Source organism: Melanerpes formicivorus, unplaced genomic scaffold, assembly GCF_026170545.1.
Source record: "Melanerpes formicivorus ecotype bairdi unplaced genomic scaffold, bMelFor1.0.p_v2 SCAF_2, whole genome shotgun sequence".
Lineage (NCBI taxonomy): Eukaryota > Metazoa > Chordata > Aves > Piciformes > Picidae > Melanerpes > Melanerpes formicivorus.
Window position 1 is genome coordinate 17,710,060 of NW_027142354.1, and position 25,605 is coordinate 17,735,664.

A 25,605-nucleotide genomic window follows, 5' to 3' on the forward strand; every position below is an offset into this window, starting at 1 on the left:
CCCTCTCCCCGCCCCTGCCCCTGCCCCTGTCCCGCCGCCGCGGGCAGATCCCGAGCTGTGCGTTGCAGTGACGCGCGGACGCGCGCCTCTCCTACAAACGCCGTACCGTGCATAGAGGCTGACAACTTTCGAAAGCACTTTGCATAGTAAGAGAATTACCTCTATAGCTAATGTCAATAATTACCGGTATATATGAGATGTACATTCCTCAAACCAAGCTACTTCGTTCACGCCCATAAGCCGCCTACAGTTGTTCACCTGCTATGTGTGTAAATGGCAAGGGTCACCTGGGGAGAGTCATTCCAGAGTAAGTTTTCAGCATCACATGTCAAGAAAGGTTTTCTGAAAGCAAAGGCAGTGTACTCTAGGGGAGAGCAAAAAGAGTCATCAGAAAGGAAGAAAGCACATAATAAATTTTTAAAGAGCTGAAGAGAAAACGGTGGGAAACAATCAGCAGTCAAAACCATTAAAGTCTCAGGCAAAGAGAAAGGAAACAACCTGGATCTCCAAGTCCGTGGTTGATATGAAGACAGAAAGTGCCTCTATGTGTTAGCAAAGAAAAAATAACCTAAAGGTAACAGTGACAAACATCTTAACAGCTTTTCTGGGCAGGGTTTAATGTATCAGATGTCTTGTTGAAGCATTCTGTAGTCTGATTTTATATTGCTCTATGACTTCTACTTGGTTGATAGTGAACAGAAATCATAAAACCCACGGAAAATTAGTATTTTATATGCAGTTTGCATTTACAAGACACTGTTATAAACACCTGGTACAAGACAAAAGGCATTAGAAAACGAGACCTAAGAGAATCATATATTGTGAAGTGAATTTCATTATGTGAAAATTTGAAATATTTCATCCATAAATGCATTTATTCGCAGTAGTTAGTATTATTTTAAAGATTAGAAAAAATACAGCTGATTAACTGGTGAAGATGTCCTGACATTTGTAATTATTAAAATATGTAACATTTCAAAGTATTTTGTACTGAGGTTGACCACTGCTTGAATGTGCTTGACATGCCGTATTTCAGTGGTTCATATTAAAAGTGGAAATTATGTTCCTGACATTTTTAATGTGACCATGAAAAGCCATTTTGTGAGAACTGTAAATCTCTGTTTTGTTGGTTTCATCTAGCCCAAACCTCATGTTGCCTTGACCTTCTATCACACTAGTCTTTTCCTGTGGACAGAACATAGGCCAAGATGTAGTCTGCATACAGATTTCTTAGTACCTTGGCATCAGGACTTCTTGTTTGATATACTGAGTCACTCTTCTCAAGTCCCATGAGCAGAGGCTGTGGAAGTCAGGATCATGGTCTTTGATTCCTTTTAGCTTGACTCAGGAAGAGCTGGATTCTTTCACATGATATGATAAGTATCAAGAGAAGATGGTGTAGGGTGAGAATGCTTGATTTTCACATATGAATTGGAAAGAAATCAGAAGTTTGCCATATGCTTAAACAAGTCATTAAACAAGTTTAAGAAGGTTTTAAATAGGATGTGTTCAGATCATATGAAGATCTCCATGAAAAGGAGGGGACTGGCTACAGGACAGGATTGTTGACTGTGTAGAGGGACATGAGTGTTGCACATGGGTAAAAAGAAGGACTCTGGGAGATCTTATGGTAGCCTTCCAGTACCTAAAGGGTGCCTAGGAGAAAGCTGTGGAGGGACTTTTTACAAGGCCTTGTTGTGATAGGTTGAGAGGAAATTAATTTAAGCTTGAGGAGGTTGATTTAGACTGGATATTAGGGAGAAATTCTTTATAGTGAGGGTAGTGAGACTCTGAAACAGGTTGCCTAGGGAAGTTCTGGATATCTTCTCCTTGGAACTGTTCAAGTTGGTGGTGAATGGTGCTGCATCCAGCTGGTGGCCAGTCACCAATGGCGTCCCCCAGGGATCAGTGCTGGGCCCCATCCTCTTTAATATCTTCACTGCTGATCTGGATGAGGGGGTCGAGTCAGTCATCAGCAAATTTGCAGATGACACCAAGTTAGGAGCAGATGTTAGTCAGTTAGAGGGCATCAAGTCTCCTCCTGAAAACCTCCAATGACGGCGACTCCACCACCTCCTTGGGCAGCCCATTCCAATGGGCAATCACTCTTTCTGTATAGAACTTCTTAGTGTTATGCTTTGTTACTAGCGTGCAAATTAAGAGTTCTTAAAGCAGCAAGTCTACAGTTAAACTTCAGTCAGCACACACACAAATGATGCACTGTTTACATCCTGCTTAAAGTTTCAGAGTATTAAATGTAACATGTGTTATTGTGCTTCCTCTATTGATAACTGCCTTATTGAGAACTGGCTTAAAACAGTCTTAAATCAATTCAGGATTGATGTACAGACTAGGAATAAGCTCACAAAACTAATGCAGTGCTGCAGAATACGATAGCACAATCAGCCTTGAAAACTGGTACACTATGGAGCAGAATACAGCTCCCTGCAGTGCAAATTGTGGTCCCAGGACCAGCACACTGTCTTCCCTGCTTGGCTATTTATAAAGGTGCTGTTACATAATGTGTGGATCTGATACTACTTTTATTGCTGCCTGAAGAGGAGGTCCTGCACTTACATGCACCTGTGTACTCCCAGTTGTGTATTCCTGTTTGCCTACTTCTGCTTCACTGTTTCCTTTTTACTGCATGGCAAATCAGTTTGGTTCATTAATCTGGCAGAAAGCAAAATCAGCAATAAAAAGGTTTTCCAATGGATTAGTAACTTGATTAACTCACTGTGTGATGGGGACCAAAGTACAATCTGGAAAGAGGTGACAACAGCATAGACTAACATGGAAGCTCTTTGCACAGAGGAGCAGAATCCCACATTTGAAAGCAAGGAACCTTTACATTAGTTGAGGTGTAACACATATGCTCAACATAGTATGGCAGCCACTAGAAAAGAATAAATTCTGTTTACATGGTGTCATACACAGTACTACAGGTTGTGTTGTGACCGTTGTTACTAAAGGCAAATATTTGATCTCTTAATTGCTTTATAACTCTTTATAACTAACAACTATAAGCACATACGTCTCTCTCTAAGCATCATGCTCAAAAGCTGCATAATCAGCCTCAGAAAGTGTTTTTTGTCAGAGGATCTTGGTCCTGGGGGTGTTACCGAAAACTGTAACCAGGAAAACTCTACAAACGCTAGGGGCAGCTATTTATGCAGTTAAATGCATCAGCTACGCCTCATGTCAACACCTACCATTTATCCATTGGTCAGGCTCTTGCTCGCTTCCCGTTAAAGGTCCAGAGTCTCTTAAATTCACTACGCATGCTCATAGGGTGCGCGGTTTGTTTCCGGCAGGCGTTTTGTAGGCACAAGGTGTGGGGTTTAACATTATAATGAGGTCAGATTAACCTAGAACACTATTTTCGAGCCAAAAGCTGACTACGTTATTTAGTAGCACTTTTTACATGTTCGTCTAGGATGCTTCAACATTCGAGGACATCCCGATTACAAGTCCCTCTCTTAATTGTTACAGTATGTCGTCTAAAAGAACAGTTTAATCCTGACCATGCACGCTGCTGTGGTAACAGGGTGGGGGATCCTCCATTTCCCCCCGTTTTCCCCCATCCCCTGTTGCCTCCCGCCTTGTCCCCTCTGGCGGGGAGAGGCGTGCTGCTGCAGCCGCGCCGTATTTTCCAGTAGCCTGAGGGCTGGTGGGGTAAGGGGAAACGGCAGCGGGAGCCCTTGCTGTGCTCGACGTGCACCTCACTTCACGCCGGGAAGAGTGCGGCATGGAGGGGGGCGGGTTTCGAGGGCCGGTTCGGCCGACTGGTCAGGCCGAAGCCCTTACCGGAGCATGCAGCCCGAGAAGAGACGCTGTTTGGAGCGGAAAGCTCCACCTGCACCTTCATGGCGCCTGACAGTGCTCCCTGAATAACCCTCTCTCCCTCTCCACAGCTTCGCTGCTTACCAGCAGGCGGTAGCGCCGAGCTGCCTCAGCGCCAGCTCCTCCTCCGCGCCGGCAGAGGGCGGTGCAGCGACGTCAGGCCCGCGCCGCTGTGCGGAGGAGGGTGTCAGTCATGGCCGTGCTGCTGGAGACTACGCTGGGCGACCTGGTGATTGACCTGTACACGGAGGAGCGGCCCCGCGGTAAGAGCTGACGCTGGCGCGGGCGGTGGCAGGCGCGGATTTGCCCCTGGCGCGGGCAGGTGGAAGCCCTGAATAAAGCAGCGGGTGGACTGAGGACTTTCGGGTGGCCGGATGGCGCCAGAGGGGTCGGGAAGTGCCGGGTTTGAACCGCCCGGCCCTGCTTATGGCTGCCTCTGGGGCGCTAGGGGAGGAAGCCTACGCCGCTTCCCTGCGGCTCTGGAAGCTGCGAAGCTTTCGGAGGTTTTTCCGCCATTCGGGGTGGAAGCTGGGCTTTTCCTTCGCGCTTCCGCTGCCGCAGGCTGTCCTCAGAGCTGCCCGGCGGCACCCCGCCCGCGACCCTTGCAGGGAGCGGGAGCCTTTGCCGAGGCTGTCGCAGCTTGAGGTGTAGATGCCGTCACGGCCGTCTCAGGCAACGGGCTTCAGACAGTGGCTTCAGTCAACAGCTGCCTGCTCCCGCCTTGTGCTTCCGTGCCTCACGTCGGGCCTCAGTCCTGCCTTTGGATCCAAATGAGCGCCAGTCAGCGGACTCCCTGCCCGGGCAGCTTCTGCATACGTGTTTGAAACACTTGGAATCATCGATTCTTGTTGGGAAGCTTTGTTTGTTTGCTTGTTTGTTTTTAATAGACTATTATAAATGTAACAATTTATTTGAGAAACTGAGCAAATTAATCTATTCTAAACAAAAAAGTAACTGTGGTATTCTTAGGTACTTGGGGAAAAAAGTGCATTTCTGTATAAGTAGGTCTATTTAGGTTTCTTCGAATAACTAGAGGTAGGCTTTAGGAAGGGAGGCAATGTTACCTTTCCTTAGAGCATTTCTTGCCGCCTTTATAGGTTGTACACTTGTAAATTTGAGCACAGTGTGCTACAAAACTGCTCTTCTTCATATGAAACTGGCTCCCTGTTATATCTATACTTACTGGCCTTCCAGTATCTGAAGGGGGCCTACAAGAAGGCTGGGGAGGGATTTCTCAGGATCTCAGGTAGTGATAGGACTAGGGGGGAATGGAATGAAGCTGGAGGTGGGGAGATTCAGGCTAGATGTGAGGAGGAGGTTCTTCACCATGAGAGTGGTGAAACCCTGGAATGGGTTGTGCAGGGAGGTGGTTGGGGCACTGTCCCTGGAGGTAAGACCAGGCTGGATGAGGCTCTGTCCAGCCTGATGTAGTGTGGGGTGTCCCTGCCCATGGCAGGGGGGTTGGAACTAGATGATCCTTGTGGTCCCTTCCAACCCTGGCTGATACTATGATACTATATCTGGGATTTTCTTTAGTTAATATTGGTATAATTTATTACAGCTTGTCTGAATTTTCTGAAGCTCTGCAAAGTCAAGTACTACAACTATTGTCTTATATATAATGTACAGGTGAGTATTCTCAATTCCTTGGCTTTGTTTGTTTGTTTTGTTTGTGTTTGTTGTTCTTTAAAAGTTGCAAACATGAAAGCAATATCTTATGTGTTCTGGTTTGTGACAGAGAGATTTTATTATACAAACTGGGGACCCCATGGGAACTGGCCGTGGAGGGGAGTCCATATTTTGGTAAGTAAGTGTTTGTGTTACTTAATTGACAGAGTAATTGTACAGGACAATAGGGATTCCAATTAGATTGTCTTCATCTCTTTTGGGGCAGAATAACTGATGGGAAGTAAAAATGTTGATGCATAACCTTCTTTGGTGTACCTAAATACTTTTATAACATGTATGCTGCCTTTGGCCATTCTTTTTTAAATTTTCATGGACAGTTTGAACAGTGTTGCTAGACCAATATTGACTTCTGTAAGTGTGCTTTGTATTTTAGCCTCTTAAATACAAAATGTTTAACACTTGGATCTGAGGATCATGCCTTTGCTGATCCTGGAAGCAGTATAATTGTGCTAAGCAGATGAATTCTTGCCAGACCCAAGATGTTTCTGCATATGGGTGGATAATCGGTGTTTGAGACTCATTGGTATGGCAGATAGTGTGATGGAGGGGGACTTTTCACAAGGGCTTGTTGTGGTAAGATGAGGGAATGGATTTAAGATGGAGGAGGGTAGATTTAGACTGGATATTAGAAAGAAATTCTTTACACTAAGGGTGGTAAGACACTGCAACTGGTTGCCTAGGGAAATTGTGGATGTCTTCTCCCTGAAGGTATTCAAGGCCGGGCTGGAAAGTGTCTTGAGCAACCAGGTCCAGTGGAAGGTGTCCTGGCTATGGTGGGGGGGGTTGGAACTAAATGATCTTTAGGGTCCCTTCCAATGTGAACTATTCTATGTGAGTGGCAGATTCTGTTCTGCTACTAGCATGGAAAATGGTAGTTTGGGGGTTTAAACCTGTTTATTACTGCTGAAGTCCATGAAATTGGAGTTTCTGTTGTTTCAGGAAAAATCCTGAGTTTTTACAGTGTGGATAATTTATATTCTTGTCCTGTCTTAGAAAATGTTACAGACCGCATTTTAAAACATACGAATACACCTCACCCAAAAAAACCTCTCTGAAATGCTTCAGATTAAAAACTATTGTTCCATGTAAAAGCAAGTTTGTTCTTTTAAGAATACAGGTCCATAAAAATGCATGGATGCAGCAGATAGCCTGGGTTTATTTGAATGCCAATGTAAAGGTTTTTTGACTGTTTTAGAGCACTTTTGACATATTTGTTACATATATTTTCAGTCAACTGTATGGCGATCAAGCTAGGTTTTTTGAGGCAGAAAAAGTACCAAGAATTAAGCACAAGAAGAAAGGAACCGTGTCAATGGTGAACAATGGGAACGATCAGCATGGATCACAGGTCAGCATACAATGTTGGAAAGCCTTGGTACATGTCTAAGTAATTAAACTGAAAGTTCCTTGAATTTACAAGAGAGACAACAATAATGATGTCATCTCAATAGCATATTCTTGTAGTGTGGTCAAAAGGCATGTCAAAACAAGGTTCATAGGAAAGTGTGTTGCATAATGGCCTAGAGTAACTGTATAATTTCTCTCTTTGTTGTTTGGATTCAGTCCTTTACATTTTTTTCCTTTTGTTTATTAATTTCTGTTAATACCTGCATGTGGTTTTGCTAACCCACAGAATGAGCAGTCAAAAAATCCTGTGGAAGTGAAAAGTAAGGAAACTGGGGTTTGAAATAATCTTAAAACTTTGTAGTTATAACTTCATGGTAGTTTCGAAACTGAAATCCTACTACAGTGTCCTCTGCATCGTTATGTACAAGTGTGCCTTAGTAATACGGTATACATTTACAGTACTGTAAATGTACAGTACTGTTACAAAACAATTTTTGGAAGTGTTGGTGTTGTGTTTACTGTTCCCTGTTCATGTTTTTGCTGTAGATGTAGTTAAAGTTCTAATCTCACAGAATTATTTCTAAATTACTACTTCAAATGCACTGTCACTTTTAAATATTAAATTGCCTCACTTGTAATACCTTTGTGCTTTACTTGTGTATAAGTGGTGCTTTTAATAGGCAAAGCAATTTAAAGAAAGCTATGGTTTTATTCCAGCCAGAGCTTGTAATATGTGGAGTCAGTTTTGCTGTCTCCCTGCATTGCGTGTGTGAAATGGGGGTTTTTTGAAATGCATTTTGAAAGTGCACTTGCTGAATGCAGTTTGAGCAGGTGATCTGACCTTAGCTCACAGCTCAGTGCTGCTGAGTCAGACAAAGCTCAGGCAGAGGGGCAGTTGTGTGAGAAGCCTGCCTTCCTGGCTGTGAGCTATAGGCTGGCTCACCATGTTCTGAGAGCTGATGGAAGAAGACTAATGTTCTCCTGCAGAAGTCAAGAAGAGGCTGGTTTCCTCCCCCCCCCCCCGATTCCCGTGAGAGTTCTCTCTCTCCTAACGTAGAACTCAAGCCCTGGATTTGTGTGTTTACTGTTACTTGTTTTGTATCTTCTTCCATAGTTTCTTATTACTACTGGGGAAAACTTGGATTACCTTGATGGTGTGCATACAGTATTTGGCGAAGTGACAGAAGGCATGGATGTATTGAAGACAATTAATGAAGCCTTTGTAGATAAGGATTTTATCCCGTATCAAGATATCAGGTGTGACTGTTTTTAACTTCCCTTTTTGAGAAATCCTTCATAATTAACCAAAGTAATATTTTTTGGAAAAAGATTTAATATGGCTGTGTGAGGTGACCTGTACATAGTATCTTAAACACACTTTTATTCCAGTATTCTTGGTAAAATGGGCAGAAAAAAATAATCAGCTATGTAAGAAAATGTGCAACTCTGTTGCCTTTGCAAAAGTGTCCATACTCGTGTTGACATGCATACAGTATGTTGGGATATAACTGAGAATCAGGGCTGCTTTTTGTGGGTAAAGAGAGTTTTATTTGCATGTGGGCTGATGTTGGTCTTCATTTTGTTTTCTATAAGGATAAATCATACAGTAATTTTAGATGATCCATTTGAAGATCCACCTGGCTTGTCTGTTCCTGATCGCTCACCAGAACCCACCAAGGAACAGCTAGATGTGAGTGTTTGTGATAGCTTCTTGAGGAATTTTAAAGTGGGAAGAACAGAATGAAAGCTCAGTTCTCTAGACATACAGTGCTTAAGCATTTTTCATGTTGTGGGGGGACAGGTCATCCAAGTTGTAGTTGAAAAATGAAAAAGACTTTTTTCATGGCTTATATATATAGAATATATAGCTTATATATAGAATAAACCAGGTTGGAAGAGACCTTCAAGATCATCACGTCCAACCCATCAACCAATCCAACCCACCTAAACAACTAAACCGTGGCACCAAGCACCCCATCAAGTCTCCTCCTGAACACCTCCAATGATGGTGACTCCACCCCCTCCCCGGGCAGCCCATTCCAATGGGCAATCACTCTCTCTGTATAGAACTTGTTCCTAACATCCAGCCTAAACCTCCCGTGGCGCAGCCTGAGACTCTGTCTTTTTTCTTCATTTTCCAGAGCGGCAGAATAGGAGCAGATGAAGAAATTGATGACTTGAAAGGACGGTCTGCAGATGAAATAGAAGAAGTTCAGGCAGAAAAAGAAGCTAAAACTCGTGCCATTCTTCTGGAAATGGTGAACATCTTTCTGTATTTACATATTGTATTCAGTCTAGGAGAATGAGCGCTATGTATCTTGAAGTTGGTTATCTGATGGTGATGTCACGACTCAATTTGTGCTACTGAATGTATGTGGTAAAGTGAAAGGATAGAGCATGAGCACTGGAGGCAATTTTCTGATGAAACTGGTGATTATTTAATTTTCAAAGTCAGGATTAAAAGTGGACCAGTGGAGGATTTGTAAAAACTTACTAGAAATGCAGTCAATTAAAGAGCATAACACACATGACATGCTGCACAGTACCTGTAATCCTGGAAAAGGTGTGGCATGTGTGGGAAAGAGCTGAGCTGATTGGTGATGATCTTTTCCCAAAAGTCAAGGTTAGCTACAAAAAGCAAGTGGGGTATCATGAGCCAGTGCAGTGAGTATCGCTGGATAGTAGGCAGTAGAGGGCTATGTTATGTAAGCTGAAGAGATGAAAATAGGTGTACTTCTAATTTCACTGATGTGAGAAACCCCAGCTATCAGTTCCACCATCATTTTGTTAAAACAGTATGATTCTCTGAGACTATCCTGCTTAAAGTCTGTGTTCTCTTCTGTGGAATCTACTTTCTTTTGTGATTTTGCTTCTTTCTGCAAACAAGCTAATGTCTGTTGCCTTTTTGTAAGCATATGAATTAAAGGATTAAGTCTTTTGTTCAGGTTTTAAAGACAACTGCTAGAGTTTAACAGGAGGCAGTGTTGGGGTTTTGTGTGTTTTCCTCTGTGACTTAATTTGCTATCAAGCTATGCTAAACTTATCCTGGCTGTTGATAATCTCAAGGAAAGGTGAGTTTATCTGGGATATAGAGAAAGAATGAGGAATTGGATCCAGTCCTTTTTAATTTTCATAATGGTGTCTCTAAAAGTACACTTTTTGCATTTTAGACCTGTATATTTATGTTAAGTGCATGGAGAGCAAGGTAGAAAGTGTTTTTTGATTTTTACTTTGCTGAAGGCCCAGTGGTGAAATTGGGTAGGAAAAATATTCTATTATCATAGTATCAGTCAGGGTTGGAAGGGACCACAAGGATCATCTTGTTCCAACCCCCCTGCCATGAGCAGGGACACCCCACACTAGATCAGGCTGGACAGAGCCTCATCCAGCCTGGGCTTAAACACCTCCAGGGACGGGGCCTCGACCACCTCCCTGGACAACCCATTCCAGGGTTTCACCACTCTCATGGTGAAGAACCTCCTCCTCACATCCAGCCTGAATCTCCCCACCTCCAGCTTCATTCCATTCCCCCTAGTCCTATCACTACCTGAGATCCTGAGAAGTCCCTCCCCAGCCTTCCTGTAGACCCCCTTCAGATCCTGGAAGGCCACAATTTGGTCACCACGGAGCCTTCTCTTCTGCAGACTGAACAGCCCCAACTCCTTCAGTCTGTCCTCATAGGAGAGGTGCTCCAGCCCTCTGATCATCCTTGTGGCCCTTCTCTGGACATGTTCCAGCACCTCCACATCCCTCTTGTAATAGGGGCTCCAGAACTGGACGCAGTGCTCCAGGTGGGGTCTCACCAGGGCTGAGTAGAGGGGGAGGATCACCTCCCTTGACCTGCTGGCCACACTTCTCTTGATGCAGCCCAGGATCTGATTGGCTTTGCGGGCTGCAAGTGCACACTGAGAGCTCATGTTGAGCTTGTCCTCCAGCACCCCCAAGTCTCTCTCCTCAGGGCTGCTTTCCAGCCAGTCACTGCCCAGCCTGGATTTGTGCCTGGGATTGCCTCAACCCAGATGCAGGACCCTGCACTTGCTCTTAGTGAACCTCATGAGGTTGGCTTGTGCCCACCTCTCCAGCCTGTCAAGGTCCCTCTGGATGGCCTCCCTTCCCTCCAGCGTGTCTGCTGCACCACACAGCTTGGTGTCATCAGCAAACTTGCTGAGGATGCACTCAATGCCACTGTCCATGTCACCCACAAAGATGTTGAACAAGACAGGTCCCAGGACTGATCCCTGAGGGACTCCGCTGGCCTCCACTGGGACATGCAGTCATTGACAGCCATTTTGTTATATATATTGACCCATTTTGTTATATGAATGCATTGAAGTTTATTCTGAAGCTGTATTCTCGTTGTGGCAATAAAATGTAGAGAGCTTTAGGCAGAACTGATGAAAGTCTTTTACTGTATGCCATAGGTGGGAGACTTACCAGATGCAGAGATCAAGCCACCAGAAAATGTGCTGTTTGTTTGTAAACTGAATCCTGTGACCACAGATGAAGATCTCGAGATAATATTTTCACGATTTGGTCCCATTAAAAGGTAATGATTGTAAAACACAAAAGAAAACCTTAGATAATACTGAACTTGATTCCCAGTCCCTTTGAATTTGACTTAATTAGTATCCTAGCATCTCTGGAGATGCATGCTGTACCTGCATATGTTTGGGCAGAGACCACAACAGTGGTGATAAAAAGTCAGATCTGGTTAGATGATTATCCTGTTTTAGCAGTGCTTTTAAGTGATAGCCTAGATACATGTGGGAATAAGGAAAGCATTTGATACTCTCCCCAGCCCCCCATCCTGTCCCTTCTTTCAGCATTTTTTATCTCAGATGCTACATGAGCTAGGTACAGTCACTGAGTTTTTCTTTTCCATGGGAGGATGTACGGTTTGGGATAAAGGTGGGAAATGTTTGTGGTATCCAGTATACTCCTCGTTAACAGGTGCTCCTCATGACTCCTGTCTTGAACATGGCTTCTAGTAGTTTCAGTTAATTTCTCCTCATACTTGTGTACAAGGCATTATGGACAGTAAAGCGTGCTTTTCTGCACCTCTCTGTCTTATATTCCAAGGTCATCTTGTTAAGCCCATGTACTCATGCCCCACCTTGTTTCCATTTTCTCAGCCTTTTGCTGTTCTTTTGTTTTCATCTCAATATGACATAACAGAACAGACTGCCTGGTAGGGCTTGTGGAGTTTCCTTCTCTGGAGATACTAAAAACCCACCTGGATGTGTTCCTGTGTGATCTGGTATAGGTGATCCTGCTCTGGCAGGGAGGTGATCTTTTTGAGGTCCCTTCCAACCCCTAACATTCTGTGATAACCAGAACTGCACATGGTATTAAAGAAATTACAGACCTACAGTGGCATTCTCTGCTTTACCCTCAAATTCTTTTTATAATGCACAATTAGGGTTTTACACCCCCATGCTCTTCTTGTTGCATTTATCCATGTTGAACATCATTTGCTGTCTTCTTCTTCAGGTGATCTCCTATGAACTTTCTGCATTTTTTTTTTGCAGTCTCCCCCCCCCCCCCCCCAATTCTACCAATCCTGTATCATCACCAAACTCCTCTAGTGACCTCTTTACTATCTCCTTGAGAAATGACTCTTTGCTGTTGCCTGGTCTTTCACGTGTTTATCATGCAAACGTGTTCCTTATGGCATTGCTCCTTCATTTCCCCAAAACCCTTTTGTGCAAAGGTTTGTTAGAGTTTCCAGAGAGATTTCAAAAGACTGCATCAAATAGATCATCACACATAAGCCTTCTGACTTTCAGAGAACTTTGATTTGGTTTATTCAAGTGGTCCTGTTTATTCAGATGCATGCTGACTGTTCTGTGGTGTGTTTCTACTACCATGTGCAGTACCACATGCAGGCCTGCAGGCTCCCAGATCCTCCATTAGACTGCCTGTATGTGAGCGAAACTGCCATTGTTTGCCACTCTTACAACTCTAGCATGACTTCTGGGTGTCCTAGGAATTTCTTTTATATATATATAAGTGTATTTATATTTTTTTTCTATTAGTTTGTTCAGTACCTCTTCTACAGTCCTCCCACTTTCAGATAGATTCTCTGAATCATCTGTGAAGGAGAGTTCTGGCACAAGACTCCTACCTCCTTCCTCTATGATGGCTGCTGTCAAGAATTCCTACAGCTTGTCAGAGCAGCTTCTCTTTTGGCTTTGTTGGGGCTTTTTTTGTTGTTGCTGTGTGGGTTTTTTTGTGTGTGGGGTTTTTTTGGTTTTTTTTTGTCTTGATTGTATTTTGGATTGTGTACCCTAACTATGATTTGTCACTTCCTCAGTACGCTTAGGAGAGGTCTCACCTTATCAAGTTTCACTTTAATACCACATTTCATTTTTTCACATTTCTCATTTGGCATGAGATTTAACACATCCAAGTGCTGGGTTCTGCACATTGGCCACAGCAACCCCATGCAGAGCTACAGGCTGGGGTCAGAGTGGCTGGAGAGCAGCCAGGCAGAGAGGGACCTGGGGGTACTGGTCGATGGTAGGCTGAACATGAGCCAGCAGTGTGCCCAGGCAGCCAAGAGGGCCAATGGCATCCTGGCCTGCATCAGGAACAGTGTGGCCAGCAGGAGCAGGGAGGTCATTCTGCCCCTGTACACTGCACTGGTTAGGCTGCACCACGAGTACTGCGTCCAGTTCTGGGCCCCTCAATTTAGGAAGGATGTTGACTTGCTGGAACAAGTCCAGAGAAGGGCAACGAAGTTGGTGAGGGGTTTGGAACACAAGCCCTATGAGGAGAGGCTGAGGGAGCAGGGATTGCTTATCTTGGAGAGGAGGAGACTCAGGGGTAACTTTATTGCTCTCTACAACTTCCTGAAGGGAGGTTGTAGACAGGTGGATGTTGGTCTCTTCTCCCAGGCAGCCGGTACCAGAACAAGAGGACACAGTCTCAGGCTGCGCCAGGGGAGGTTTAGGTTGGATGTTAGGAAGTTCTATACAGAGAGAGTGATTGCGCTATGGAAGGGCTGCCCGGGGAGGTGGTGGAGTCGCCGTCATTGAAGGTGTTCAGGAGGAGACTTGATGGGGTGTTTGGTGCCGTGGTTTAGTTGTTTAGGTGGGTTGGATTGGTTGATGGGTTGGATGTGATGATCTTGAAGGTCTCTTCCAACCTGGTTTGTTCTATATTCTATTCTATTCTAAATTTCCTTCCCTTGTGGCCTGTCTGACCTTCTTCAACGTCACGTAGTCAGGATTCTCATGTTGTACACAAGAGTTTGGTAATACTGATGCAGTGCTGTATTGTCTACTGATTCAGTATTTTAGGCTTCTTATTTTTTGCCCTGTAAATTGCCTGATAAGGTGTCTGGTAAAGAGAAAAACAGCATGTGAAACTTGGGTTTCATTAGTGAAATACAAGAAATTGATAACAAATAACATTTGAAAACAGATTTTGTTTCATTAATCAGAATTCATGTTAACCACTTGTGTGTTATGTAATAGTTACTCAAGTAATATCATGTGAATTTTTTTGTCAGGACACCCCCACAGTAGTAGAAGTCTCAGAACCAAGTGTTGTAATAACCTTTGTTGTTGTGGCTGGATTTGTTTGTTTGTTTTTCAACTGTTACTCTCCCATTTTAAACAGTGCTTGCCTATCCTACTTTTTTTGCTACAACCTCACTGACATTTTATTTTATATCTTTTTTTTTTCAGCTGTGAAGTAATTAGAGACTGGAAGACTGGTGAATCACTTTGTTATGCTTTCATTGAGTTTGAAAAGGTATGGGGTTTTAGGTACACTGTATGTAGATTTTGCCTATTAAAGTTAATTTTTGGTATATTTTCACTAAGGAATGGCACCAAAACCCCCAAGTGTGGGTTAGCTAACATTTTCCCGTACTGACTTAATTGTGTAAGTTGTAGGTCCTATGTGAAGCAGGCATTTAAGTCTTTCTTTATTGAACCATGCAATACAAATACACATTCATTAGGTTGTCCTGAAACCAGTGAGAGGAAAGCATGTCCTTCTTTCCTCCCAGAGCATGTTAGGACTTTGAAGAGTTAAAGAAGGGAATACCAGGAGAAAAAGGAGGCTTGCTGTAGTAAGGATAGGAGAGTGTGTGAAATAAAGTAGACTGGTGTGTACAGTAGTGTCCTATATTGGGCTTGTCAAAGATGTTTGCTTTATCAACGTGCTGCTCTTGCTGTGAGATTGATAGTAATAGTTTTCTTGATGGTGCATAGCTGCTTGTTTGTATCTACTTATCTCTATTTGTGAAAGAAACTGTAAGACACTGGAATAGTGTTCTTAATATGAAGCTTTTATGAGTTGTCCTTTTTTCCCTTGTTGTTCTGAATATATTACATGTGCCAAACAGAGCTGGATTGTCACTTTTCTTAAATAGTAGAAGGAAGAATTGTAATGTGAAATGCTGACATCAGGAGAAAGCATCACTGCTTCTTTTGAAATGGCACAGTGCAAGAACTGTTGTGATCTAGGCTATTTTAGGAAAAAATTGTATGCCATTAAGCAGTTGAATTTGTGTTTGCTGTCTTCTGTGACTATTCCTATGAAGTAATCATTGCTTAAAATTTTCTGGAAACATAACATCAGGAGGAGGACTGTGAGAAGGCTTACTTCAAAATGGACAACGTGCTGATAGATGACAGACGGATACACGTGGATTTTAGCCAGTCTGTTGCAAAGATTAAGTGGAAGGGAAAAGGTAGGTACACTGTCCATTCTTTGACCCTTACAATGTTGTAAGCCATGACTTCTAAACTGTAAATATTATATGAAGAGAAACAATTGTTACAAGTTTAAATCATCTCATCCTCAGGGATATAAATTTTCCTTGGCACTGTGATAAATAGAGCAACACAGTTGCTACCTCTGCTCTTTACTTGTTCCATAAGGGTAGAAGGTTTACTGCTGTTATATTAACATTACATTGCTATGAATTACCTTTTTATCAGATGTATTTTTGCCATTAAATCATTTGTTCCTCTCAAGCTTTGTAAGTGATGATGGAAATGCAGTCAGTTCTCAATTGTTTGCATAGAACTTGGACTAGATATGGACCCTGAGTTACTGCAACTTGTTCTGCACACAACTTTGGATCTATACCATGCTCTGCAGTGTATAGTGTAATAACTGATTAGATGGAAAACTTTTGAGTTACTTGGATTTAAATTGTACTAAATATTGGAAAAGTAACTATATTGTTATCTTTTTGTGCTTATATAGTACCCTCAAAATACTTAGAGGAGATATTGTCCTTCCACCTTCAGTATCTGTCCCTGACCTAGCTGGTTAATACTGCAGTTTTAAGTATGACCGTGAGGTGGCAGCACGTTGCTGCAGAATAGTTTTCATCTCTGCACTGGTACTTTGGAATCAGTGGGTAGAAAATGCTTCTGTTTAAATCAAGACATGACAATTTTTGTTGTAGTTTTCCATTTGAATTCTGAAGCTATATCTATCTTGTAGATTTCCCTTTGTGCAGCTAAGACCAAAAGTCATTTAATAATGAGAAATAATCTGGGGGCTTTCACGGTTACAGAATTTTGTGTAGTGTGACATAGGACCTGTAATCAAAATGGCACTAAACCAATTGCTGAATCATGCTTTGTGATGCTGTTGATGTATTTTCTCCTCTGGACATGAGTAGCCAGGAAGGGGTTGGTCTCTTCTCCCAGGCAACCAGCACCAGAACAAGGGGACACAGTCTCAAGCTGCGCCAGGGGAAGTTTAGGCTCGAGGTGAGGAGAAAGTTCTTCACCGAGAGAGTCATTAGTCATTGGAATGGGCTGCCTGGGGAGGTGGTGGAGGTGGAGGTGTTCAAGAGGAGATTGGACGTGGCACTTGGTGCCACAGACCCAGTCATGGGTCTGTGGTGACAGGTTGGACTTGATGGTCCTTGAGGTCTCTTCCAACCTTGGCGATACTGTGATACTGTGAGGAGAAATCCATATGTTGCTTGGTGACATCTACAAGGAAGAGAAGGACAGAAAATCACAACTTGTCCTACTCTCTTTTACTCTGATACCCAGATGTCAGTGGGTTTTTTTGCTGGAACTATATCCTCCTACACATCTCCGTATGGTTATGAAAAGCCCTTAAATTCAGAGGCAGAACTTAATCATAGGTGTGGGGTTTGGTTGTTTTTTGTTGTTTTTTTTTCAGTTGGAGTGAATAAATACATTTTTCTGTGAACAGGTGGGCGGTATAGCAAGGACGATTTCAAAGAGTATGAAAAGGAGCGTGACAGACCTTCAAAACTTGCTTTGAAAGAGAAGGTAAAGCCAAAGCAAGAGTATCCTTTTCTAGTCAAAGGTATTTTTTATTTTTTTTTTTAGCTAATTACATATTTTGAAAGCAGCCTGGGAAGGACTTGTTATTGTTAAAACTTGCCAAACTTTGCTGCTGCTTTGTTTAACCAATTGGTGTTTGAGATTAAATTAAACATTTTGCATTTTTCATCTGATAACTTTGAGTCTAGTCACATCAGGATATGATGTTCTCTACAACTACCTGGGAGGTGGTTGTAGCCAGGATGGGGTTGGTCTCTTCTCCCAGGCAACCAGCACCAGAACAAGGGGACACGGTCTCAAGCTGCACCAGGGGAGGTTTAGACTTGAGGTGAGGAGGAAGTTCTTCACTGAGAGAGTCATTTGTCATTGGAATGTGCTGCCCAGGGAGGTGGTGGAGTCACTGTCCCTGGAGGTGTTCAAGTGGAGATTGGACATGGCACTTGGTGCCATGGTCTAGTCCTGAGGGCTGTGGTGACAGGTTGGACTTGATGATCCTTGAGGTCTCTTCCAACCTTAGTTATACTGTGATACTGTGTTTAACTTCCATGTGTGCAGGTAAATGATGTTCCCAATCTACAGCCTTGGAATGACATCTAGCATAACAAAGAGTTTTAAGTGGTTTCAGAGGGGACCTGCTGCATCCAAAACTGGACCATAACTGTAACTAAATCATGCTCTGAGATGGTGTTTTGCTGTGGTGAGCATGAGAGGAAGAAGACCATACCTTGTTCAGATATCACAGTATCACAGTATAACTAAGGTTGGAAGAGACCTCGAGGATTATCGAGTCCAGCCATATCCACAGGTAGAAAAGAAAGTCTGTCCTGTTTGACAGGACAGAATTCAATCATTTTAGCACAGTTTATTATTTTTTTTAATCAATGTGTAGGATCCTCTTCTGACAGAAGTACAGCTATTTGTTTCATGAGCTTGTCTGTTCTGGTATTTTATTGATGCTAAGTAACAGATGTGTCCTTAACCAACACCATCAGTGCCAAGTATGACCTTGTGCTGGATGAGGATGTAGAAAAGTCTCAAACAAGTCAGTCACACTCAGGTAAAAAACAAAAGAAGAAAAAGCACCACCACTCTGAAGATGAAGAGGATGACAAGAGGACAAAAAAATCTAAGGTACATACCTCTTAATGCATTGACTTCATATTTGTTTATTGCTATCCTAGTAAGGGAAAGCAGGAAGAAGAGATCAGGAATTGATCTGAGGACATGACATGCACAGTCCCATAGAATACAGCAGTTGTTAACATACAGAAAGCTGATGTTAGCATCTGATAATGAAAGGGGCTTTCCAAATCTTCCTTCATTTTTGAAGCTTGAGACATCTGAAAGACTTTGCCAAAACATCCTGAAGAGGTGATGTAGCCTCTTACAAAGTAGTAAGAGGTCTTCAGCACTTTGAATCTGTTGTTCACATACTGCCTGTCATGATCTAGGAGTTGATCATATTTCATGAATGCAAACTATTTCTCATTCTCTTGCCAGGCCAGCACGTGTTGGCTTTTCCCCATATGGAATCAGAAACTCAGGCTCTTTGCATTATCTTTTTTTAAGCTTTCCTTAACTGCTTTGGAAGTGATTGTGTAAAATCTGTATGCAGGTTTGCTTGCCTCTGTATTGTGCTAGCAATTTGGGCTGTGGAGGAGATCATTTGAAGACAGTGTTCTGTCATTCATCAGTTCCACTGCAGCCTGTCAAATCAACATTCTCCTGTGTCTGTGAACTTGGGACAGTCAAAATATCGGTGTTTCAGGGAAACAGTGTCTGCATGAGTGTGGGGTCGTGTGAGCATTAAGGAGAACTGAGCTAAGCTGAAGAACAAAAAATTACCAAACCCCAGTAACAAAGCAAGCATTCAATGAGAACAAAGCTGTCTTCCAGCAACTTTGCAGAAAGTAGTAAGGATTTGGCCTCAGTAATTAAAGCCGTTGTCCTGGCATGAGTTTTGTTGCCTGTTGCATTGCTTCTTGCTGTGATGGTAAAATAACTTTTCTTAGGAACATTAACAATTACATTTTTTCAGTGTCACCAGTGAGCCCTACTGCTCATTCAGGGTACAAGGCTTTTTGTCACTGTTCATGCGCTAATTCAGTCAGGATCTGAAGGGACCTATTCTTATAACTGAAGTTTCCACTGAAGCATGTACCTGTACAAGAGGTTTAGACTAAGCTTGATTTAGACTTCCCTATCTTTTTGGCCAATTGATATTGTTGTTTTAATGTTCTTGAAATGGGTATTCATCTAGTTTCACACTCCCTGCCATGGACAGGGACACCTCACACTAGATCAGATTGCTCAGAGCTATGTCCAGCCTGGCCTTAAAAACCTCCAGGGATGGGGCTTCTACCACCTCCCTGGGCAACCTGTTCCAGTGTTTCACCACCCTCATATTGGAGAACTTCTTCCTAACATTCAAACTGAATCTAAACATTTCTATTTTTGTTCCATTCCCCCTAGTCCTATCATTACCTGACATCTTAAAAAGTCCCTCACCAGCTTTCTTTTAGGCTCTCTTCAGATATTGGAAAGCCAGAATAAGATCTCCTCAGAGCTTTCACTTCTCCAGACTGAACAGCCCCAACTCTCTGTCTGTCCTCATGGGAGAGGTGCTCCAGCCCTCTGATCATCCTCATGGCCCTTCTCTGGACGTGTTCCAGCATGTCCAGATCCTTCTTGTGATATGGATGCTTACTTCTATTCTCTGATGGCAAGCAATGCAGTTCCCTCTTGGAGCTGTGAAAATGAATTTCTGGGAAGAATTTTTCTCTGTGTCAGTACTTGAATATTCTCATAGTGTGTTCTGTATAGTATGTATCTCATTTAGAGTGGGGACAGCCCTTTCCAGATGAAATCTGCAGGCATCTTAGCTGACAAATCCTGTTTCGCATACAAAAACTGTAATTGATTTTTTTTAGATTTAGGAATTGAGTATAGTCTGGGGAATTTGCACAAGAATGGGTAAGGAAGTGTGTTCTTCAGCAGAGTGTACTCAAAGGGAACACCAGGCTAGCATAAAGCATAACAGTAAGGAAAGTTTTTTTGATGAACAGTAGCATTTTTAGTATAGGAGAAAAGGCATTTTCCCTATTTTGGGGAAACATTAGAATATATTTGAGGTAAGAACTTTAAAACAAGTAAGCAGCAGTCCTGCAACTAACTGGCCAAAGACCACAAATAGCCATGCTTCATACATAAACTTCCACCCTGAACCTCTGGTGTGACAGATATTTTAATTAATAAAGAACAGGGTCTTATAATGGGCAGATCTCACAAATGAAGCTGCAGTTTGTGCTTACACCTCCAGCTATGACTGAAGGGGATTAATTTTCTGAATAATTTCCATGATGTTTTCTGTCCTCTTGCTGTTTAATTTTCTTCTGTTTTCTTTAGTATATTTTGACTCATCCTTTTCTTAGTCTGACAGCCATTTCTTGACTATTCAGCCACTGTGTTGATGTTTCAAGAGTCTATTTTTGCGTCTTAAACCTTTTGACTTGATTCCGGAGGGTGGTGGAAGTGGTCAGGTGTTGTGGAGTTTTTGTAGTAGGTAACAGGATGTGGGTCTGGAGTGGGAGGCTGGACTACCCACGTGGCTCTGTGAAAAGACAACACAGGTTGTGCTTCTGATTGAGATCTATATTATGAGTTTCTTCCCATTGCAATTTTCTCTGTTGTTTTGTTTCTTGGGTTTTACTGGTTTATAGGTAACTGGATCTTTGGAGCAGTGTAGTCTGTCCAGTCAATTTTTCTGAGACACAGGGGCTTCTTGACTTCCAGGTTTCTGCAGTGTGTAGTTTTAGCAGAGATACTGATTTTTTTTTTATTCCTGTTCTTAATTTCCTGCTCTTACTGCTATTGGACACTGTTCTGTTATTCAGGGTCAAGTTTGATAAGAATCTCAGTTCTGAACAGGCTGTGTCTGCTTGTTGCTTTTAACTAGTGTGCTTAAAGTACATAGAGATGGCATGTGTATTCCACTTCCATGGTATCTCTAGCTGATTTACCTGCAAGTGCTGTTTGGAAAATCGCTTCTTTTGCCAGAGCCAGCCATGAACTTCCAGAGCAGTGTCTTTCCCTCTTTTCATACTTCCTTCCTCGTGTGTGTTTACCCACATAGTGCTGGATTAAGAATTGGGTGGTCATCAGTTGCCCATTGATTGATTGAGGGGCTGTGATCCTGGAGTGAGAAATCTGGACTTCATCAGTGAGACACAGCCTGTTTTTAAGTAGGAATCTTTTTCTCTTCCTCTTGCAGTGGTAAAACAGTGTGTTTCTGACTTGGGTATGGCATCAAAGATTTTTATTTCAAAATACCTTTATTTTTTGTAACTTAAAGTGTTTAAAAATTGATTTTTTTTTTTTCTGTGCCAAATAAAAAAGGTAAAATCTTATTTAAGGGGAAATGTAACCCAGGGAGAACTAAGAATCAATTAATTCTATTAACTATAGAATTAATTAATTTATTCATAATACTGGTTTGTTGTTTGGTTTTTTCTTTTCTTTACACTGTGTGTAGCTACTGTGTGACAGTGTTTTCATAGCACTTTCAGACACCTGTACCTTACATGGCTCTGTGATGGGCATCCTGCTTAGCTGGCTCCATGCACATTGACTTTTTTAATCCTTTCAGCAAGCTTCTGTTTTCTATGACATTCAGCATGGGCGGTTTGTCTTTACTTTTCAAGGCTTCACCAACCATTTCCCTGCCATGACTTGGCCCATAGCCTGTATCCAGTGTTAGCTTGGTAGATTTTGCAGCTGAGTGCTGTTCTGCTTTTGTCCTGTTTCTCTCATGCGCTAGGAGGAATCTTCAGCAACAAGGCAGGTAGAAGGGAGCAGTGCACCAAGCCTGCCATTTGCTTTTCTGGCCAACATTTTTGTCTTGTTCCTCTCTGCCACCAGTGTGTCTGTCTTCTCATGCTTACTCAGGCCTTGCCACAAAGGAGCTTGGAACCTATCCTCTTGTACAAACATATGATGACTGAAGCTTTTGGGTACAACAGTAATGTGGCTGTGTGTGCATCGGTCTGAAGTTGAATGGACAGAGCTCTTGCAAATACCGGGAAGTGCCCTTCCTTCTTGATGGATTCAGATTTTAAATGCTGTACAGAAATAAAGTGTGACAGTACAGAAGCAGAATAAGCATTTGGACACTAGTGAGATTACTGTACCCAGCAGTAGCAGAAATTTTTGATTATGTAGATAAAGATCAAATTTGTGTTTATTCATGTATGTGATCCAGGGGGGTTGTGTTCCCTATTGTAACCCTTCCGTTTCATTATCTGTGTAAATGTGAAGGTGGTGTTTGCTCTGAGAACCACCCTAAGACTGCCTTTATGGAGAAAAGCTCTCCTTGGAATGCTGGTTTTTCACTGTTCTTTTAAATAATTGAAGTTTCTTTGGTTTTACATGCAGTGACTGAGTTTGCATTACTTCATTATTTCCATTTGATTGTACACTTGAAAGGTTTGAATTCTCTGTGCTGCCTTTTCTTGTAGACTTCTAGCTTCAAGAAAGTGTTTTGTATGGGGGTAGTTGGTCTCTAATTTAGCCTAGAATTTAGACCATTAAAGATTATTACAAGCAGGTCTTAAGGTGTTGGGCCTCTTCCTAGCACTGGAATGCCTGTGGGGCTTGAACCTAAACAGGCTGGACAGATGGGCAGAATCCAACGGCGTGACATTTAACACATCCAAGTGCCTGGTTCTGCACATTGGCCACAGCAACCCCATGCAGAGCTACAGGCTGGGGTCAGAGTGGGTGGAGAGCAGCCAGGCAGAGAGGGACCTGGGGGTACTGGCCGATGGCAGGCTGAACGTGAGCCTGCAGTGTGCCCAGGCAGCCAAGAGGGCCAATGGCATCCTGGCCTGCATCAGGAACAGTGTGGCCAGCAGGAGCAGGGAGGTCATTCTGCCCCTGTACACTGCACTGGTTAGGCCGCACCTCGAGTCCTGTGTCCAGTTCTGGGCCCCTCAGTTTAGGAAGGAGGTTGACTTACTGGAATGAGTCCAGAGGAGGGCAACAAAGATGGTAAGGGGTTTGGAACACAAGCCCTATGAGGAAAGACTGAGGGAGCTGGGATTGCTTAGCCTGGAGAAGAGGAGACTCAGGGGTGACCTTATTGCTCTCTATGACTACCTGAAGGGAGGTTGTAGACAGGCAGAGGTTGGTCTCTTCTCCCAGGCAGCCAGCACCAGAACAAGAGGACACAGTCTCAGGCTGCGCCAGGGGAGGTTTAGGCTGGATGTTAGGAAGAAGTTCTATACAGAGAGAGTGATTGCCCATTGGAATGGGCTGCCCGGGGAGGTGGTGGAGTCACCGTCATTGGAGGTGTTCAGGAGGAGACTTAATGGGATGCTTGGTGCCATGGGTTAGTTGTTTAGGTGGGTTGGATTGGTTGATGGGTTGGACGCAATGATCTTGAAGGTCTCTTCCAACCTGGTCTGGTCTATTCTATTCTACGATAGATATGCTGCTTAGATAGGAGGTCAGAATCCAAGTCTAGCTTAGAAGCTTGTGTGATGCTTCTGAAGAGTTTGGTATTATCCAAGTTGAATCCCTGATACCACAATTTTTTGCTAAAGTTCCTTAGGAAATACAAGCAGCAGCATGCCTGGCAGTCATGCAGAAATGCTGATAAAAGCTGTAAGCTTATCTTCTTCATGTAGTTACAGTGGAAGTTTTTTATCTGTAACCTTTTTCAAATCATCATGGATCTTGATGGATCGTGACTCTATTTCAGGTAGTACCAGCTTTAGCTAAGGAGCCAACCCTGCTTGACTAGTCCTCTTCATGCCTTTGTATATTTCCCTCCTTTGTCTATTTCCCTCCTTTGTCTGTAACTGCATTTCTACCCAATTCTTTTGACAGGATTCAGATCGAAGACATGAAGGAGAACACTGCAGAGAGAGGGTAAAGAGCGAGAAGAAAGACAGGCATCGGAGTCGCAGCCGGTCTCATGAGAGAGACTACTCGTACAGCAAACAAAAAGACAAATACAAAGAAGACTTCCAAATAAGGGACTGGGATAGAAAAGCAAACAGAAGCAGAAGTCCTAAGAAATCAAAAGACAAAGAAAGGTCCAAGTACAGATGAAAGATGAGGAAAAGAGAACTAAATTATGTTTTTTTTCCAGCATTTCCAGAGTTCTCTCAAATGGTTGTGCAGTTACTGGGTAAAAGCAGTTGCCTTTTGTTGGCAGCTTGGCCTTAAACTTCTGTGAATGCCCAGTGTATGACTGTCTGAGGAAGCCTTGATTCCAGAAAGGTAGTTTCAATAAAATATTTCACGTAAGTGAGATGGTTTGAGTGTCTGATAAGGAATGTTGTCTAAAGCTTCTGGGAAATACAAGGATGCAGTAACAATTGTATTGCTCCTCTCCACTGTGAATAGATTTGCAGAACATGCATCCTTTCTACAAGGTAGTTGTGTTTACCTTTCAGCACTTCCAGATGCTGTTGTAATGAGGGTGGTAGAAGCTGTGAGGAGATAGAGATGTGCAGTGCACACTCCTTCCAGAAAGCAAGCAGATACCATTTGTGTAGGAGTACTCAAAAGTCTTGCATGTTTCCAGTAAAATCAAGTACTTAGTCCTGTCAGCACACAGTCCTGGCATCACTGCAGCAGTGGTTAAAGGCACTGAAGTGCTGCAGCGCTGCTTGCAAGGGCCATGGAAGTGCTGCAGCGCTGCTTGCAAGGGCCATGGAAGTGCTGCAGCATACTGAATCAGCTGTATGCACTTGCTTGCTTAATTACACAGATCACTTGGCTGTGTGGCATTGCTGGAGGAGGCCTCTTAGAAACGGAGGTTCCCTTGGTACTTGGCCCATCTGTAGTCACTGTTAAAGATCTGACCTCTAGTGTCTGAGGGATCTGGTTGCTGTGGTGTCAGGCACATTATGTTGGGTGGGCAAGAAAGAAAATAGTCATTAGCAGAATTGCAGAAAAGCAGAATTCATAAATTGCATTGTATTTGCCAAACCTAGATGGGATTACTTTTTCAGGTTTTGTAGCAGAGTTAGGTCAGTTAATAGCTCTTGATCTACAGAAGAATGCAGGGCAAGTTATCAGAGCTTGGGTCTTCCTGAAAGGCTGTAGATTCTCAGATGTCTGGCTTACTCCTCATCATTTAAGCAGTGTTAGGCAGTATGCATACAGTTTAAGAGCATGCATGCCCTGTTTCTCTCCAGAGGGTGTTGTCTTTCCTTCCCTTCCATGGATGTGTGAAGATTCAGAAGCAAACTGCTTTGGTGAATACATTTAACTTGGGTTTGTTTTTTTTTTAATTGTACTTTTTCTGTACTACTTACTGTAGTGTCTGATTGTAATATGTAATAAAATGCTATAGCCCTCATTGGAATGTGATCTGCAGGACAAAGACTAAATCTAAAATTCAAGGCAGCTAAGAAGAGCTGCTGCA

The 25,605-nt window shown here is 42.9% G+C and overlaps 1 protein-coding gene across 2 annotated transcripts; it reads left to right on the top strand.

Annotated features, from left to right (window-relative positions):
• The first annotated feature begins 4,025 nt into the window (after nucleotides 1–4,025).
• Nucleotides 4,026–25,539, top strand: PPIL4 (peptidylprolyl isomerase like 4). 2 transcript variants are annotated; one of them, XM_068152213.1, is made up of 13 exons: nucleotides 4,026–4,106; nucleotides 5,405–5,472; nucleotides 5,582–5,646; nucleotides 6,763–6,880; nucleotides 7,994–8,136; nucleotides 8,473–8,569; nucleotides 9,021–9,137; nucleotides 11,301–11,425; nucleotides 14,571–14,637; nucleotides 15,472–15,583; nucleotides 17,077–17,173; nucleotides 18,164–18,302; nucleotides 24,057–25,539. In XM_068152213.1, exons 1-13 carry the CDS (start codon nucleotides 4,037–4,039, stop codon nucleotides 24,279–24,281), a joined length of 1,443 nt encoding a protein of 480 aa, XP_068008314.1. In that variant the 5' UTR covers nucleotides 4,026–4,036; the 3' UTR covers nucleotides 24,282–25,539. The 2 variants fall into 2 exon arrangements, with proteins under 2 accessions (XP_068008314.1, XP_068008322.1); XM_068152221.1 differs by lacking the exon at nucleotides 5,405–5,472 and having other exon boundaries at nucleotides 4,049–4,106.
• Nucleotides 25,540–25,605: the final 66 nt, after the last annotated feature.

What these genes read in the sequence shown, in the direction of transcription:
- PPIL4 (XM_068152213.1), top strand. Translation starts at nt 4,037, where the DNA reads ATGGCCGTGCTGCTGGAGACTACGCTGGGCGACCTGGTGATTGACCTG. An exon ending in GGAGGGGAGTCCATATTTTG is followed by an intron (nt 5,647 to 6,762) that starts GTAAGTAAGTGT and finishes ATATATTTTCAG; the next exon opens with TCAACTGTATGGCGATCAAG. An exon ending in CCACCAAGGAACAGCTAGAT is followed by an intron (nt 8,570 to 9,020) that starts GTGAGTGTTTGT and finishes TTCATTTTCCAG; the next exon opens with AGCGGCAGAATAGGAGCAGA.